The sequence below is a fragment of the Pan paniscus genome, chromosome 3 (genome assembly GCF_029289425.2).
Source record: "Pan paniscus chromosome 3, NHGRI_mPanPan1-v2.0_pri, whole genome shotgun sequence".
Classification (NCBI taxonomy): Eukaryota; Metazoa; Chordata; class Mammalia; order Primates; family Hominidae; genus Pan; species Pan paniscus.
This window is the reverse complement of record NC_073252.2, coordinates 10,169,349-10,188,902: the sequence shown is the minus strand read 5'-3', so window position 1 is coordinate 10,188,902 and position 19,554 is coordinate 10,169,349. Positions and strand designations below refer to the sequence as shown.

At 48.3% G+C, this 19,554-nt stretch overlaps 1 protein-coding gene across 4 annotated transcripts in view; it reads left to right on the top strand.

The window, feature by feature from the left end:
- The window catches only part of SLC2A9 (solute carrier family 2 member 9), a 247,221-nt gene that overhangs the window by 81,777 nt on the left and 145,890 nt on the right, over window positions 1–19,554 (top strand). For all 4 annotated transcript variants that reach the window (XM_055111189.2, XM_034958295.4, XM_034958294.3 and 1 more), the window contains one exon: window positions 2,398–2,530. In XM_055111189.2, the coding sequence (XP_054967164.2) occupies window positions 2,398–2,530 (133 nt within the window). The remainder of the gene's footprint in view (window positions 1–2,397; window positions 2,531–19,554) is intronic.

Genomic DNA, 19,554 nt, shown 5'->3' with positions numbered 1-19,554 from the left:
AAGCTATGCCATAAACTTGATAACAGCCTTTCAGGAATAAGTCATGCAGTGTGAAACATACCCACTGATATAAGATTCCAAAAACACTGAATTGTAGATTCAAGGAAATAGAGAGTGTCCATCTCAGCTAGTGCATAGACCCCTCAAAGGCTCCTGTTGTCCTCAAGCCAAATCCAAGAGCCATGGAAAGGCAGCAAAGCCACCCATGACCTGACCTCTGCTCAAGGCTCCAGCCTCAGCTCCCACATCTCCGGCATCCCCTGACCTTCTGTTTCCACTACAGTTGTTGTTCCCCAATGAGCCTGGGTGGATCATGCCTCTGTGTGGTTATACATGCTGTTCCTATGCTGGGGGTGCCCTTCCACCCAGTGGCAGCTCCAAAAACACCACCCCTGGGAAGTGCCCCCACTGTGACGATACTGTGGGAAAATATTAGGCTTGATTTCCACCTGTGTGGCTCCTGGCTGGGAGGCCCCAGCACAGGAATCACCTGCCACACCTTTAACATGCAGCAGTATTGCTGGCTGTGTGTGGGGCTGGCGGCTGTGCGGTGGAAGGAGACAGCCATGGGAAGGGCTCACACCACATCTGGCACGTGGTAGGAGCTTCATGGGGTTGGTTCCCTAGTGTTTTCTCAGATTCTGTTTTTACCCTTACTGAGACGGCAGCCAAACCCCGAGAGAAAATAAAATCAACACCACCACACACAGGCCTAGCGAAAATTCCACTTCTCTGTATGTTGGGGTTTTTTCTTCCTGGTCTTTCTTTTTAATCAAACTATGACACACATATCATAAAATTCATCCTTTTAAAGTATACAGCTCAGTGGGTTTTGGTATCTTCACGGAGTCGGGCCACCATCGGCCTTCCCTAATTCCAGGGTATTTGCATCACCCTAGATGAAACCCCACACCCATGCGCAGTCACTCCCCACTCCCCTGTCCCTGGTCCTCCTGGGCCCCCAACAGCCCTAGCCTACCCCTCCCAGCCTTCTAGCGAGAGCTCCTCCTGAAACTGGAAAGCTGACATTGGCCTTGCCAGTTCCTCAAAGGGCGATGGAAGGGCTATGCTGGCTGGCAGAACCAGAGGAGTTTTGTGAATAAAAATTGTTATTAGATACAGAAAAGGGAATCAAATCTAAGGCACCCCTTAGATGGAGATGATGATTGGACCAGCTGCTGGCTGTGTGCCCCTGGCAGGCCACTTCCCCACTCACTCTGAGCCCTGGGGCCCTGCTGCTCTCCCCTCATGGGATCCTAGAACTTGCAAAAGTCTCTGTTACCATGGACCTCAGTAGGGAGCGAGTCTTGGGAGAGCAGCAGAGGGAAGCCCTGCCTCCCAGCGGGCAGCTGAGGTAGAGGTGGGGAGGCTGTCCCCAGGCCCTGCCAGTTCTGATGCCCCAGGATCCTGAGGGTACCTTCCCATGGGCCCCACCTGAAGCCAACAGAACCTCTGCCTATCATGTGAAGTCTTTTCAGGTCTGAGTGTGTCTTATTTTGCCCTTGGCCGTCTCCTTGTACCTTCTTGGGAAATAAACGTGTCAAGGACGTGGCATTGAGGACTTGGTTTTTCCTCCTTCTCATGATCAGAACTGCATTGTGAGCGGGATTCTCTTCTTTCAGTGGCACAGTGAGAGCCTATTTGTAAACTTGGGTAGGAAGAAAGCAGGTTAGGACGAATACTACCTTGATGGGCATCGTAACGTGTGCTCTGGGCTTCATTTAAGCTGCACTGCAGGGGATGTCACTGCTTGGAGTGCATCACTTGCCTCTTGAATAGTGCGTGTCGTAGGGATCTGTTTGCCTTTCATAGCTGGCTGGAAAGTGAAAGGCCTCCTCTCCCTAAGGGGTAAGCTGTGCCCCACCGGCCCCCTCTTCCTCACTCCCATGGGGTCTGCAAGAGCTCCAGCTGCCCTTCTTGTGTCCTCACTGAGAAGACAGAGATGGTTGAATGTCGTGGGCATCTAGATATCTAGCGGTGGTGCCCATGTCACCTCCACATGCAGGCTCCATTCTTGGGGCAGCCTGGGAGGCAGCCCTGGTGTTGAAGAGAAGGATACCCTAAGATCCCCCAGGCTCACCATGGTTCCCCAGGGAGTGGGGTCAAGCAGCCCTTGAGTGGCCTTGGCCAACCAGAGCCGCCTGCTTTTCAGAGCTACCATGCAGGTCACTATCTCACAGGGGACTCTTGAGGAGTCTCTGGACTCATGCATGGAAAATGCTATATACATGGGACTGGTGCCCAGCCTGGCTCAGTTCCTTCCCTCAGCCTTTGTTCCTGGGGATCATGCTGGGCAGGAAGACCTTCTGCAGGGTCGAAACCACCTGGTCCAGTGGCCCAGTCCCCTCAACAATGACCAAAGGCCACTGCACTCAGCAGCATCTCCTTCTCCCGCAGGAGAGTACCTGGCCATACCTGTTTGGAGTGATTGTGGTCCCTGCCGTTGTCCAGCTGCTGAGCCTTCCCTTTCTCCCGGACAGCCCACGCTACCTGCTCTTGGAGAAGCACAACGAGGCAAGAGCTGTGAAAGGTGAGGGCCCTTCCCTTTCCTGCACAGCTCCAGCCCCTGCATAGATCATCACTGCAAGGCATGCTGGGACCTGGGCCAATGGGCACAGGAAGGGGTGTTGTCATTGTTCCTTTTTGCAGGCACTGGGCTGGGTATCATAGGGTACCTTCTCATTTCATCTTCCCAACAGCCTTGCTGGGGGACAGAGAGGGGACACAGAGTCACCCAGGGAGTCTCCCAGGGAATCTGGAAAAGCCAGAACAGACAAGATAAGACGCAGGTTCCCTCACTTCTGTACAGTGTCTCACTACCACCTCTCTGGTTGTTCCCAGCCACAGAGATGAAGCCATCTGAAATTTCTGAGTGGCTTAGGTGCATGGCGGCCCTCCTTCCACTTCTTCTCCCTTCACTGACTTCCTCTGTCTTAATATTTACCTGCCAGGAAAGGAAAAGATGCAAGCACAGAATGAACACCAGATCCCACCAGGCACTGGTCTGAGTGCTTCTGCACAATGACCCACAGGACCTTGCCAACAGTCCTTCGAGGGAGGAAGGAGTATACACTCATTTTACAGGGGAGAAAAATAAGGCTCGCAAAGGGGCTTGGGAGTTGTCTCATGTAGCTTTCTTTAAATGCCCTAAATGGGGGGATGCTGAGTCAGATTCAAATCTTGGCTTTCGGAATCAGAGACATCTCTCTACAGAGCCCTGAAAAGGCAAAATTATGTTGCCTAGAGATAGACAATGCAGAATGAACAATCACATTCTGATTCTTTTAGTTTTATAAAATGAGATGCAGTTGACAGCACCATGGTTAGTTAGGCATGTGAAGGTAACCAGCACTACCTTCACATCCAGCTCTGATGTCTGACCTTGAGCAATTTTTTAAACCTTTCTGAGCCCCAGAACCCTCATCTGTAAAAAGGAAATGACATAAACTTCCCTCATGGGGCCATTGTGAGGACTGAATTAGATGGTGCGTATAAGGTTCGTAGTATTATCTGCTATCATTATTACTGAGAACTCTGTGCATTTTAGTTCTAAATTTCATCCATGTCCAAATCCAGGAAAAGACTTGAGAATTATATATACAATTTGTGCAACATCTTTTGAAATTCACACTACCTAAGTATTTTCTGAGTTAACAAATGGCATAATGAAATATTAACAATTACCTATATTTGTCTGGCAGTTTATGGATCAGATTCATTTTCTCATTTATAACATTTCTCTAAAGTGAAGTCAGAGAAGGTAATTGTTATTACCTTCATTTTGCAGATGAAGAAACTGAGGCTTACAGGGACGAATTCCATTTCCCAAAGCTGTGGGTTTTGGTTTATAGAGATTTATAGAGGCTTTTGAAAATATGATGGAAATGATAGTGTTTTCTTCAATACAGTAACCATATACACAAAATTCTGCCTATGGTTTGGTGATAGACCTGGGACTTGAGCCCTCTTTTCTCCAGAGGACCCTGGTTAGTAACTCCCACCCCCAATCTTAAACCCATTAGTAACCAAAGGATTGGAACCCAAAGAAGATTTTCCTCTAACACCCCTCGTGCACAGAGAGATACCAGGAAATGGAAGTAGTGGCTATTGTACCTGGTGACTTCCCATGTGGCCAGTGAGGAGAAAAACCACCTAAAAGTTTGGTTCAGATGATTATCAGATGGCAGAGTCTCTGGAGTAAAAAGAAGGTGACTAAGAGAGAGAACCAAGGGGATCTGATTCTAGATGCACCTGGGCTGTGCATTATTGGAAGAGGGTGAGGCCTCCAGCTCTGTCTCTACTGGCCTGGGAGGGTAACCCTCACCCCCTCTGGCTCTGCTCAGGAAAAACACTTGAGAAATGCTTCAATTAAGTACAGTTGGAATGAATAGTGCATGTCAATGCCAGACAGTGAAGAAGGTTTTAAAGTTTTATTTCATAGCACAGTAGGGAGTGAGGGAGAAGTACAGTTACAAAACGTGATAAATATTACATGTGCACTCTATAAAAAGAACAAAGATATTGGCCTTAAGTTGAAATAGCTTATTGAAATTTTCATCTGTACCTATAAAAGTGCTAATTTTACTCCAGACATTCAGCAAGCAATGGATATTTAGCATGTTGGGTGTTCTGCCAGGTGACAGGGTAAGACAGTGGTATGAGATGACATTCCTGCCCCCCCAGGAGTCAGGGAGGGTGAAGGTCTAGTTAAGGGAGATGGACAGAAACACCCACTAATGGCTCATCTGTATTGAAAACTATTTCATTCTAAGCACTTCACATACATTAGCTCATTAAATCATCACAACAACCATAGAAAGTAGGTAATATTTTTATTCCCATTTTAAGACCTAAAAAAAAAAAAAACCGAGGATGGGATAACTTGGCCAAGGACATAAAGCTAGCCAATGACAGCACTGAAATTTGAATTCTGACAGTCTGGCTCTGGAACTTATGAATGTAAACAAAATGCACTTTATTACTTAGCACCATGCTCGGCACTGTGGGAGATACCCCTTCTCCAGTCTGTTGATAATTTGGGGAAAAGAGGCCCTGTGTTAGTCAACTATTACTGTAATAATGCTGCATAACAAAACACCCAAAACACATTGGCTTTAGATAATAGCATTCCCCAGTTCACAAACCTATAGGTCAACAGTGTTGTTCTGTTAATCTTAGTAGGGCTTGACCTTAAAATCTTTCTTGGGGCCAGCTGAAGTTCACTCGCATGTCTGTTGGTCACCTGGCTGACCTAGGTTGGCCTTAGCTCTGTTCAGTGTACCTCATCCCCAGCTGGCCAGCAGGGCACATTCTCATGGTAATCAGAGAGGAAATGGAAAACACAAGCGTTTTCTCTAAGCTTGAAATCTCCTAAAATCCTATTGGCCAAAGTAAGTCACATAGCTAACCCAAAGTCAGAGTGGAAGGGGGCTTCAAAGTTTTAGGGTAGAGGACATAAACGTAGGGAGGCCACGAACTTGGGCCATCAACACAATCACCTCAGACAAGAGGCCACTTTCGGGATGTTCCTATCCCCACTCCATCCCCACCCCCAGTTCATAGTGGCAGGGAATGAGTCCCAGGCCCTGGGTCTTATTTATTTATGCCACCCTTGTCAGTTTAGGAGAATCCCAGCCTCCAGTGCCTGCAATACACATGGTGCTTTGCTTCTGTGATCTCCAATACGTCTCCAAAACTTTGCAGACAAGGAAATGACCACTCAGAGGCTGAGTAGCTTGCCTAAGATACCACAGATAGTTCATCACAGAAGCGAGATTCTAACTCAGTTTGTCTCATTCAAACCTGAATTCACTGAAGTGCAGGGTGCTGCCTTGAGCGTGTGTGTGACTCTTATTTATAAGACATTACGTGCACATAAAGACAACCATAATAGCAAAAGATCGGCCAGGCGCAGTGGCTCACGCCTGTAATCCCAGCACTTTGGGAGGCCGAGGTGGGCAGATCATGAGGTCAGGAGATCGAGACCATCCTGGCTAACACGGTGAAACCCTGTTTCTACTAAAAATAAAAAAAATTAGCCGGGCGTGTTGGCAGGCGCCTGTAGTCCCAGCTACTCTGGAGGCTGAGGCAAGAGAATGGCGTGAACCTGGGAGGCAGAGCTTACAGTGAGCCAAGATCGCACCACTGCACTCCAGCCTGGGCAACAGAGCGAGACTCCGTCTCAAAAAAAAAAAAAAAAAAAAAAAAAAATAGCAAAAGATCATTAATCCATGGGTTGGAGACACAGAAAATTTCTCCTGAAATATTATGACTTTATATATTAAGCCAGGGTTAAATTCCAGATTTGCATCCATTTCATCTAAGAACAGTTAGATAAGTAATCGTGTATCTGCTTAAAACTGAAAATGATATCCCAATGCCAATTTAATTCACTTATTTAACAAACAATTATAGATGATTGTAGCATTATGAAGGCATGCTTAGGACATAAAGTTCGTGGGGGAACAAAGAGAACATAAAAAGAATCTGTGTGATCACAGAAGTGTAGACATCATAGATACGGGCAGGCCCAGGTAAATGCAGGCACAAACGGAGGCCGCTGATGCTTGAGGGAGCTGGGCTTTGTGCTTTGTAGGCTCTTGCTGAGGGAGGGGCAACAGAGGTAAACTCCTCGCTTACTCCCTCCCCTGTGCACCAAACGCACCCACCAACCAACGCAGAACCCAGGAAGGAGGCCATGGGGTGATCAGCTGGCTCTTCAGGCCCTGCTGTCTGTGGTGGCCTTACCTGGAGGCCCTCAGCTCACCTATACCCATCTGGAGATGGCTGAGGAGAGAAGAGGGGCTGTGTAACGTTCCATGCTTGCCCTTGTGAATGATAAAGATGTCCCCATCTCCTAAACCGGGCAGAGGGAGCTGGGCAGAGGGAGGTGGGGACGCACTGCCTCAGAGGTCTTCTCTCGGTCTCTGCTGGCAGTCACCTGCTCCCGGAAGACCAGCGACCTCCTCCCTCACTGTTGCTCTGTTTCATTTCTAAGATGTGAGCCAAGATAGGTGGCCTCTGAGAGTCTCCTCATTTTGGCCCATGGACTAGCTAAGCCCCAGGACTCCCTTTTCCCTGGCTAGAGAGAACTTGTTGGGACAGGGTGCTGAGTGAAGAAACAGAGGCCCACGGAGATAAATGTCTCCTACAGAAAACCCAAGGGCCAAAAAGGGGCGGGAAAACACAGCTCGGAAACCACCCTACCAAAGCCTCCAGCCCTCAGAGCACGAAGTCGTTCCTAGAAATTGCCCACACACTTCTTCGTTTTAAAGAGCAAGCAACTCTTGCTGTAAGGACCAGCCTCACTTTAGATTTAGAGAATTGCTGAGGGTTTTGCTGAAGCAGAGGATGTTTTCTATGTTATGCCTGTGATGGGTGCCATTCCCGTGCAACCTTTGAGATTGCTGGAGGTCTCTGTGCCCCTGAGAGCTGGGAGGAAGCTCTCAACTGTACCTTCAATTCCACAGCACAGGGAAGGAAGTTCAACATTTCTTTACCATTCAGAGCATCCCTGTTCTTTGAGTCTCCTCTGCTTCTTGGGGACCAGTTCTATTGCTCTTGGGATGACATGATAGTCCCAACTTGAAATTCAGTACCTTCTTTGGTTTTCTCAAAAACAACAGCACCCATGTACAACAAATCACCAGAGAGTTTAGAGACCATATCAAAGATTTCAGGGTGGTGGGGGAGTCGCTCCATCCTGCCACTCACAGCCTCCTCTTTCCTCTCCCTGTCATCTCTGCTCATCATCCCCTCTGCTTTCTTAGGTGCCCCTGGAGCCCCGATTTCTCCTCCCTCTAGCATGTCGAGCGCCTTCCCGCCCCTTCTGTAGCTGGAAGCAGCACACATGCAGACATTCAGCAGACACCTGCTGCTCCAGGCATTCATCTAAATATTTTTCTTAGCCATGACAGTGCTTGAGAAACATTCTGGTGTCAGCCGTGAAGTTGACACACTTTTCTTCCCCTCTTTGTACCTGGTAATGTTGCTGCTAGTATCATCATGCTCCGTGGCTCTCTGGAAGGCCTACTGTGTGTCACAGCATGTGGCCCAGGGTTAGCTGAGAGTTAGCAGAGCTGGGGTCCAGCCCCGTCTTCCCCATACCACAGCTGTGTGACTCAGGAAAGCTGCCCGTTATCTCAAAGGCTCAGTTTTCTTGCCTGTGAATGCTTATCTCTAGGGCCCAGAGAAATGATCATATCAGATCATGGATATCAGAGTGCTTTGTAATTCTCTTTTATAAAGGCGCGAATCCTGTTCGTAAGGATTCTGCCCCCCCGACCTGATCACCTCCCCAAAGGCCCCACCTCCTGATACCATCAGTTTGGGGATTCATTTTCAACTTTTTACTTCTGGGGGGCACAAACATTCCACCTATAGCAATGGTATTTTGGCAGAAGGGCTCCAATTTCTCGCAGGAGGCAGCGTAAGACAGCTGCCTCATCTGGGGGCCTAGGGTGAAGAGCTGCTATGCTAATGAGGAAGGAGATTCATAGATGTGCCTCCCAGATGTGCCTGGTGTGTTCAGACACAACAGCTCCCAAAAATCCCTTAACCCATTCTTCACAGGCTGGGCATTTCATGAAATGGCAGCAGTGCTCATTTTAATGTTTTATGAGCCACAGAGATTCCTGCAGGAAAGAGTGGAATGGAAACTGTTAAGCCCCCAGCGTGAGGTCCTGGGACCCATCAAGTTTGACTGGGTGCATCTGCAGGCGAGACGGTGCTGGGAGCATATGTTCAGGGGCACACGTCCTAAAACAACATGCAGCATCTCCTGGGCTTCCTCACCAATGACTTCTTGGACAGCAATCTTGTTGAGTTCTTCCACATGGCAGGTGCAGAGAGACTGTGGGATCTGAGTGTTGACACTGGGCAGGGGTCAGGAGTTCTGGTTTGGTCACAACACCTCTCTGGGCTGTGTTTCTCTACCTGCGCCATCAGAAGTAGAACAAGATGCTCTCTAAGAAACAGCTCAGCTCCAGGTTCTGAGGTCAGAACCAGGGCATATAGGGGCAGGGACTAGTGTCAGGCCCAAGGCTCCTGGAAGCAGGTGTTCGGGCTCTGCCACCACCCACAGGCTCCCACAGCAGGTGTTTATAAGTGTCATTGCTCCCCCTCCGAGGGACAGTGAGACAGCACAGAATGAGCACTAAGTGGGCTCAAAACCCCCCAGTAAGAAATAGGAACACTTTTACACTGTTGGTGGGAATGTAAATTAGTTCAACCATTGAGGAAGGCAGTGTGGTTATTCCTCAAGGATCTAGAACCAGAAATAACATTTGACCCAGCAATCCCATTACTGGGCATATACCCAAAGGAATATAAATCATTGTACTGTAAAGACACATGCGTATATATGTTTATTGCAGCACTGTTTACAATAGCAAAGACATGGAACCAATCCAAATGCCCATCAATGATAGACTGGATGAAGAAAATATGGTACATATATACCATGGAATACTATGTAGCCATAAAAAGGAATTAGATCATATTCTTTGCAGGGACATGGATGAAGCTGAAAGCTATTGTCCTCAGCAAACTAACACAGGAACAGAAAACCAAACACCGCATGCTCTCACTCATAAGTGGGAGCTGAACAATGAGAACACATGGACACAGGGAGGGGAACAACACACACCAGGGCCTGTGGGCAGGGGGTGAGGGGAGGGAGAGCATTAGGACAAATAGCTAATGCATGCAGGACTTAAAACCTAGATGACAGGTTGATAGGTGCAGCAAACCGCCATGGCAGACGTTTATTTATGTAACAAACCTGTACATTCTGCACATGTATCCTGGAACTTAAAGTAAAATAAAAATTAAAAAATTCCCCATGGTAAATCCAGCTCTGCTACTAACTGGCCATCATGCATCTCTCCAGATGACTGTTTCCTCATCTGCTCATGGCTAGGATAGTGCTGGATGGTACCAAAGGGCTCTTCCAGCATCAATCCCAGACCTCTGTCAGGATGGAAACTTCCTCCAAGAACAGTGAGGATTCTTGTTCTGCCATCAGACAGTGTCTTAGGGACATAGCTGTTTTGGGACACAGGAAGCAGGGCAAAGTAGTTTGAGAAAAAATGAAAAGCCATCTGTGGTCAAGAAAGTGTCCAGCTACCCAGGGAAGCATCTGCTCCAGTGGTCCCAATAGACACATAGTGTCTTCATCTACTTGGCATCATTTCTGTGCTTACCCAGGTGGAGTGGTACAGTGGGCAGACAAAGCTGTGAATTTTGCTTTGTACAAAGAGGGGATTTGATTGGGAGATCTCATGGCTTCCTTTGTTTGAGTTCCTCTTATATGCTAGTGTGGGAGGCAGAATAATGACCTCCACACCCTGAAAGATGTCCACTTCCTTCTTCCCAGAACCTGTGAATATGTTAGGTTACATGATGAAGGAATTAGGGCCACAGATGGAATTAAGGTCACAGATGGAATTAAGGCTGCTCATCAGCTGACTTTGGAATGAGTACTCCTGGACTACCAGGGTAAGCCCAATGCAATCACAAGGGTTCTTATAAGTGGAAAAAGGAGGCAAAGAGAGAGAGAACCAGAGAAGTGGCAATCTGAGAAGGAGTTGGCCCAAGGTTGCTGGCATTGAAGGTGGAGGAATGGGACCAGGAGCCAAGGAGTGCAGGTGGACCATAGGAGCTGGAAAAGACAAGCAGGCAGATTCTCCCTAGAGCCTCCAGAAGGAACACAGCCCTGCAACACTCAATTTTAATCCAGTGACACCTGCTTCAGATTCTGACCTCCAGAACTGGAAGATGATAAATCTCCATTGTAATTTGCTGTAGCAGCAAGAGGAAGTGAATAGAGCTAGGTACATGGCAACCATTACCTTAGTCCTCACCCCCCTAAAGTCTACACATTTTCTACCTTTTGCTTTATAGATGAGAAGACTAAGACTCAGTGAGGAAATGTCAAGGTCACAGAGCTAGTGCATTGGTCAATGTTCCACCCAGGAAAGTGGAAATAATATTTCAGAGAGGCACTGGATGCCAGGAAATGGTTACAGAGGTGCCAGTAGGGCTGGGAGAGCAAAAGGAGTTGGGCAGAGTCACCCTGGAGCCCGTGCGTTCACCCTCCCTCCCCTTTCCAGGAGAAAGGGCTCAGTCCCAGCTCAGCCACTGGCCTGCCCAGTGGCCTCAAAGTGCTCACCTCTCTGCAAAATGAAAGAGTTGCATTGGCATTGGCTCACTTCTAATTTCTGAAGCCTAAAAGAAGGTCCTCTTTGCCGAGGCTGAGTTCAGCTACTCTCCTCCAGTCACATTCCATTTGTGTCAAACTTTGTCCTCCTTTTTGGGCCACACCATGCATATCCCAGATTCTGTGGTCTTACAGAGCCAGTTTTGATGCCAGGTGAGTTTGGGTTCAAGAACTGATCCCATCTCTTACTGACATTGCTGGAAGCATGACCGTGGCAGCAGGGCAGATGCTGGAGCTGCTCTCGTTAACGTGGCTGATGTTCTTGGCACAGATGACGTGGGAACCACAGCCTCTGAGGCTAACCAGGAGCCACAGCTGATGGTGCTGGAACTTTGACTAGCAGAAGAGGTCCTTTCTTCCTCTAACACTCAGCCATGCATCAGTGCCTCTCACTGCTGGAATCTAACAGGACTCTGCTAGCATGGGAGTAAGGAGATGTCATTTATAGGGAGTAAGGACAGGCAGTTTGTAGGCTGCTAGCCCCCATGACACAGAAGAGTTCTAAAAGGGTGGTTGTGGGGCTGAGTCCCAATAGGGCAAATGCAACAAGTTCATAAGTAGTGGGATGCTGTCAGCACATTTCATCTCAGCACCTGTGCACTGGCTCCTTCGCCTGGAAGGCTCTTTCCCCAGATGTCTGCATGACCCACACCTCCCTCACTTCCTTTAGGTCTCTAGTGAAATAGCATCTTCTCAAAAACATCTCCCCCAGCTGCCATAGCTCAGTGTCCCCTCTTCTCACTGCCACTTACCCTGATTTATTTTTCTTTTTAGCACTCATTATGACCTGAAATGATATGTTTATAAATGAATTTGCTTAGTATCACTCCCCTCCATGAGAATGAAAAGCTCCATGCGAGGAGGGACACTTTTCCTATTTTACTTATTGCTGAAACCCCAGCACCTAGAGCAGTGCCTGGCATACAGTAGGCATTTACTTACTAAATAATTGTTGCATGAATGAAGAAAACCAAAGTATACCAAAGGCTGAGTACAGTCTGTAGCACGCTGCTGCTTAAAGCTCTGTAGTACATTCTTGGAGGTGTTTATAGCAATCGGATGGAGACTTACTTGCTGTGGGAACATGAAGCAATTTCACCCAGAGGAGAAGCAGGCATGGAGAAAGAGAGAGAGAGTGCCACTTTTACAAGGGAAATATTTTAGATCATTGCTTTGGGCCTTCTGTGATGTTTCTGTCTTGATAGTTTCTACCTCTGTTCTGGAGAGGTTTCCTCATGAGAGAGATTTTCCAAGTCAGGCAAGGCATATATATATATATATATAGTGAGAGAGAGAGAGAGAGAGAGAGAGAGAGTCATTCTCATTTCAGGTCTCCCTGCAGTCACTCTCCATGTGGCATCAAGCCCCACCAACTCAAGTGGTAGTGAGTCGTGTCTGTCTCTCACTAGAGACCTCCTGGGAGCAGAACCCGTTCCTTGTTCTTCCCTTAACACAGTGGATCTTTGCACGCCATCCCAGATGCACAGCAAGCTCTCACAAGCTGCTGGATAATGGCAATGAGCTGAATTTGGCTCCTTAGCCTCTCAGCCCTGAGATTTCTTGTGAGGTGTGTGGAAAGAAAGATCAGACAGATCTAGGTCAGAGCATGAACTCCTCACTATTACCTGGGCGAACATTGGCACATTTCCTCACCTCCCTGAAGCTGTGGACTGAAACACACTCACCTTGAAGGGCTGTTTCTGTAAGACACCTCGCACAAAGCCTGGCATACAGTAGGTACACAATAAACCTTAGCCTCTTCTCCCCTGCTCGGTGTCTCTTGACTCCTCTTGAATAAAGTTGAATCTGTAACTGGGGCAAGATCTGATTATGTAACAGCTCCCTCTCCCAGCCCAGGAGTTTGCCATGCTACACAGAGGTTTTTTTCCCAGTTGGGAAATGCAATTTCTCATTCCTCTTTCAAGTTCTTTGGGGTTAGTGATTAGAACATGGCTAGGAATATGCATGAAGTATGAGCCACAGGAAGCCCTCTTACTTTCAAATTGAAGGGAGAATGTGGGGAACATGCATTCAGGGGGTAGAGCTTGGATGAACTATTTTTAAATGACTTGGAGAGTGAAGAGAATGAACTCCTCTGAGAGAGTTACCTTCCATAAGCTCATGTAATTTTTAAATGGGCTGATAGATAGCAATTTCCCAGGCCATTTCCTCTCTCTCCAAGGGCAGCCAGTTTAAACTGGAGGTATCAGCTCTGTCCCCTCCCACCCCATGGGTGACATTGCCCCATCTCCTTCCAAACATCTACACAGCCTGCACACATCTGGGGTTCTGGGCTTGCTTTAGAGACCCTGTTGTTCATCTTCCTCTCCAGTGCCTGGGTCCCTTCCACGATATGATTGACAGGTGGTCACCAGGCTCCTCTTGCACACCTTCAGGGGTGGGGAACTCACTGCGCAAAAAACACGTTCATCCTTGGACACATCCATCAGGCAGTTCTTCCTTGTGGTCCCACACATCAGAGCTCTTGCCTGGGGCCCTTGTTCTGACCTCAGAGCCAAGGAAAGCAAATCCAATCCAGGCATCTCCTCTTGGGAAACTCTTTTCTGCAGACTAGACATCTGCAAATATGAGTAGGGTTCATTACCTTCATCCAGCATGCTGTGAGCACCTCTGCATTCTAGACCCAGAGGAAAACCAACCTCTTCCATGAAGCATCTGCCATGAGCCTTCCCCTAGTGCAAGCGCTGCCCCGAGCTGACAGGACTGTGAGGACAGGAGCCAGCACAGGTGTGGCCACGTACCAATCACAGCACACCCCCAACACTGCACTACAGGCAATCGCAAGTTTAGCACCAATTCTGTGACATGCTGGAAGCACAGAGAGGACTTTCTGGCTCTCCCTCCTACCCTCTTTTTCACCCTGGGCCTGTGAAGAGCTACATTTCCTTCCACCCGTCTTTAGGGGAAGACCTGGCATTTGCTAAACTTGCAACACAGATATCCGTCTTGCTCTGGTGAAAGTGATGGTGAAGGGAAGGTTGGGTGAAAGCCAGAGAGCATGATGAGTGTCTTTCAATTTCAGATGAGACTGAGAGAGAGAGGAGGAAAGGTGGAAGGGAGGAAGGAGAGGGGAGGGGAGAGAGACAGGCAGGATTTGCGGGGAGGACAGCATTCCAAAGCTCTGAAGGGTCTGATTCTAAGTTGCTGTCATGGTCTGAATGTTTGTGCTCCTTCACCACCCCTAATTTCTATCTGGAAGCCCCAGCTCCCCAGAGTGATGGTCTTTGGAGGGGAGTCTTTGGGAGGGCTGGATGAGGTCATGAGGGTGGTGCCTCCAGAGAAGTGAGAAGGCAGCGTCTACAGCCAGGAAGAGGCTTTCACCAGGGAGCTGACTCTGCGGACACCCTGGTCTTGAACTTCTGGCCTCCAGGACTGTGAAGCCTGTTGTCTAAACCACCCATCTGTAGTATGATGTTATAGCAGCCCCAGCTGGCCGAGCTTCCAGGAAGCATTGCTGGACATTGGGAAAATGATACGTCTGGAGCCCCGGTGTGGGTTGTAATTCTAGCTCCTCCGCTCCCCTGCTGAATGACAGCACTAGCCCCTTCTAGTGTCCCCCTCACACCCTCCCTCTGCCCACTCTAATTTCAGCCTTGCTGCAGCAGACAGTCCATGTGGGCTCAGGTATGGGCCAATGTTTGCCCACCTTAAGCACAGCACGTGCCTCTCCAAATGCTCAGGCCCTCTCCATGGCCAGGAAGCTGCTCAGCCATCTGCAGCGCAGTGTAGACATTCAGGGAGTTAATACCCCTGGGGGCAGGAGCTGGCAGATAAATGCCCCATCTTCCCCTGTGGGACAGTTCTGGAGGTATTCCATGTGCTGCTCAGAAGCCCCGCAGAACTGATGCCCTTTGCCCATGGAAGTCTCCCCGAGATGCACCTTGGGCTGCCTTGCTCTCCAGCCGGTAAACTTCCCACACCCAGCATGTGTCTCAGGCTCTGCTGCGAGGGCATCCAGTGTCACTGCCCATGTGCAAGCTTCTCCATCTTCTCACCTGCAAAGTGGGAATACTGACTGTGTCTACTTCAGGGGATAGTTATACGAGAATTAAATGAATAAGGGCACATAAAACACAAGGGAACCCTTAGCAAGTGGTGACCAATGTTATTGCAACGTGGATAGCTCAAAAATGAACCTCATTAAACGATGTAGCTCCAAACAGAAGCAGGTGACAAGGCTGGCTGAACTTGATGAAGTGGCTTCAACCTGTAATCCCGTCCATCAGGAATGAAATGTTTTGGGAGTTGAAAATGCAGGCCAGTGAATTTCCATCTTCCGTAGTATCAACCACTGTCCTTGCTGAGTAGTAAGAAGTTGTTGCCTTTTTATATTTTAACAATAATCATTTAGCAAAACCTACTGAAACTTTTCATTCGGAATATTTTTAAACAGAAAGTTTTTTAAACTGCTTGCAAGTTTTTCTTTTTGAATGTGCAGATCCGAGAGTTTTTTGTTTGTTTGTTTGTTTGCTTTTGAGAAGGAGTCTTGCTCTGTCACCCAGGCGGGAGTGCAGTGATGCACTTTCGGCTCACTGCAACCTCCATCTCCCGGGTTCAAGCGATTCTCCTGCCTCAGCCTCCACAACAGGCACCCGCCACCACGCCCAGCTAATTTTTTTGTATTTTTAGTAGAGATGGGGTTTCACCACGTTGGCCAGGCTGGTCTCAAACTCCTGATCTCGGGTGATCTGCCTGCCTTGGCCTCCCAAAGTGCTGGGATTACAGGCGAAAGCCACTGCTCCCAGCTGAGATCCAAGAGTTTTTATTGGTGATCCATGTATATAACTTTGTCTACCAAACCACATGACAGACACATCTCTTTTTATGGAACAGTTTCTTATAAAAGGTTGCTACTTTCTCACTCCTGTTAAAATGTCATCTTTATCCTGAAGCAACAGATTGACTACATCTTGAATTTGAAAATCTCTGTGAGGCAGCGTACTGTCAATGGTCATTGAGGCTAGCAGCAGGGTTGCACCTGAAATGGAGATAGCGGGTTCCACTATTGATTGTCCTGTCTTTCTTTGTGTGGGAGTTGTTAGTTTTACCTTTAATTTGTGGTTTCTTTTTTTTTTTTTTTTTCTTGAGATGAGGTCTCACTGTGTTGCTGAGGCTGGCCTCGAACTCCTGGGCTCAAGAGGTCCTCCCACCTCAGCCTCCCAAAAAGATTAGTTGGAACTACATACAGGCATGTACTACTATGCTCAGCTTTTGGGGATTCTTTACAAGCCAGCTGTACATTCATTGGGGTTAATTCAATTGAAACCAAATACTACCATTTCCAAATCTGCTAACTGGTAAATTGCACAAGTAAACAGCAATATGTCATTCAAAAGACAGATCGAAGGCACCCTGTCAGCTTCTCCACATGGTGGAGCCCTGATCCCCAGTCACATAGGCCATGTGAAGGCTCCAGGTTCGGTCCATAATAAAACGTTATAAAGCTATAAATAGGAGCTCCAATATCTCCTCCTACACCCCTTGTTACATACCCTACCTTGGATCCAACTGCTGTCGGTAATAAAAACACACTGAACCTAAGTTAAAAACCCAATGACTTCCTCCTCTTAAATTCCATTAGTCATTGAAAAATAAATGCTTTGATGAAATCTCCTATTTTTAGAAGCATGAGGCCTGCCCTGTGTAAGGGAGAACAAGCTCAGTGCCACTCTGGGCATGGAACTTATACGAGGCTATTGCCCTATGCTCCACGTGAAGTCCCTTTGCCTGTCTCATCCCAGGCCCCCGATCACAAGAGGGAAGAGGCCTCCGGGTTGTTCTGTGCTTTGCTCTAGCAGGAGGTGATAAAAGAGGTGACAAAGTGTGGCTGCTGCCATAACAAAGTGCCATGAGTTAGTGGCTTAGAACAATAGAAATGGGGTTGGGCGCGGTGGCTCACGCCTGTAATCCCAGCACTTTGGGAGGCCAAGGCGGGTGGATCACCTGAGGTCAGGAGTTCGAGACCAGCCTGACCAACATGGTGAAACCCCATCTCTACTAAATACAAAAAATTGGTCAGGCGTGGTGGCAGATGCCTGTAATCTCAGCTACTTGGGAGGCTGAGGCAGAAGAATCACTTGAATCTGGGAGGCGGAGGTTGCAGTGAGTGGAGATTGCACCACTGAACTGCAGTCTGGGCAACAAGAACGGAACTCTGTAAAAAAAAAAAAAAAAAAAAATCAAACAACAGAAATGGATTCCCTCACAGTTCTGGAGGCCAGAAGTCCAAGGTCAAGGTGCCAGCAGGGCCATGCTCCCTCTTCTGGCTTCCGATGGGGACCAGCAGTCCTTGGTGCTCCCTGGCTTGCAGCTGCATCACTCCAACCTCTCCTCCGTGAACACACGCTTGCCTTCCCTGTGTGTATCTATCTGTGTCTCTTCTCCTCTTGTAAGGACAAGAGTCATATTGGATCCAGAGTCCATCCTCCTACAGTATGACTTCCTCATAACTTACATATTAATTATATTGACAAAGGTCTTATTTCCAAGTAAGTTCACATTCACAGCTACCAGGGGTTAGGACTTCAGCATATGTTTATGAAGACACAATTCAACCCACAACAGAAGGTTATAGCATTTTGTACCCTCTACCAGGCTAAAGATGAAAGGGAGAGGGAGAATGTAGCAAGTACCCCACAGTGATAGCACGTATATTCATAATGCTCCTTGCTCATCAAGAGCCAGATACCGTTCTGAGGACTTTGTGTGTGCCAACATTGAACACTGGTTACACCACCAATGCTATTATGTTTATTTTACAGACAAGGAAACTCAGGCATGGAAACATTAAATACTTCACCTGGTATCATACTAGATGGAAAATGGTGCAGCCAGGATTTGTTTGCATTGGTGAGCACCCATTGGCCCCGAAACAATGTGTGTTTGCATTGGTGAGCACCCATTGGCCCTGAGACAATGTGTGTTTGCATTGGTGAGCACCAATTGGCCCAAGACAATGTGTGTTTGCATTGGTGAACACCCACTGGTCCTGAGACAATGTGGGTTTGCATTAGTGAGCACCCATTGGCCCTGAGACAATGTGAAGCCCAGGTTTCTCCAGCTCCAAGACCTGCCCTCTCCCACTGTACCACAATGTCCCTTAAGTGGCTCTTGCTCAGGGGGCACTCCCAGGTGTGGGCTCAGCAGGTGTACAGACACCTGGAGGGGTCTCCAGGCCAGGATGGCACCTGTGCTAACAGCGTGGCTCTCTGAGGACCCCGAGGGAGGCTGGCAGGCTCCATCTCATCTGCTTGCAGTCGTGTGTGGGCCACCCCCAGATGCATCAGTGTCTGTCACTCTGCTGTGCTCTGAAGGTGTCTGAGGACCATGGGGAGCCTGCCATTGGAAAATCACACCATGCCTGGAACAGTAGGGAGAACACCGAACAGATACTGGCCCCCCTGCTGATGCAATTTGGTTGACATCTAGCATAATTTTCCTCTGTTCCTGTTTGCTCAGCCTGCCCCCGCTTCTGTGTTTATAACATGCTCCTTCTCCTTCCCTGTCACCTGAGTCTTGATTTTTACTATTTCATTCAAAACACATGGGTTGGATGTACATTCTCTGCAAGGCTCAACAGAGAGGAAATAAAATAACAATAATTGTTTATTGAACACAAATTATGTGCCAACACTTAACACACATTGATTTTATTCCCCAAAACAACCTCATAGGTAGGTTTTGTTATTTCTGTTTCATGGAAGAACAAGCATGGGGCGGGCAGAATAGGTAACTAGTCTGGGGTCTTTTAGCAGAGACAGGGCTGGGTGTGAAGCCCAGGTTGCTCCGACTCCAAGGCCCACCCCTTTCCACAGTAACACAGCATCCCTTAAATGGCCCCTGGTCAGGGGGCGCTCCCAGGGGTGGGCACAGCAGGTGTGCAGACAGAACGCCCCAGACAAGAGTGAAAGTGCCCAAGAGAGACAGACACAGGTGCAAGAGCGACCCAGATGAGAGGGTAACAGTGATTAGCCATCATGGGGGCAGGGAAGGTCTCCAAAAGATGTAACTGCTGAGGGTATCCTCGGAAAAGGATGTCCTAGGCAGGCAACAAAGTGGCAGGGTGTTCTGGACACAAGGAACAGCATGAGCAGGGCACAGAGGCAAGGCCATGGGGGTATGTGGGATGGAGGACGAGTGCCTTTTCCAGGGCAGCAGCCAAGAGAGATGGGGGGAGCCTCCAGATGCCACAGGGACCGTGGGAGGAGGCTCTGCATGGCAGATGAGAATTTGGACTGGATCCTGCTGGCAGGGGCAAGACAGCACAGGTTGGTGTGCAGAAGAGTGGCCCGATCATCTTCCTGGGGATTAGCCTG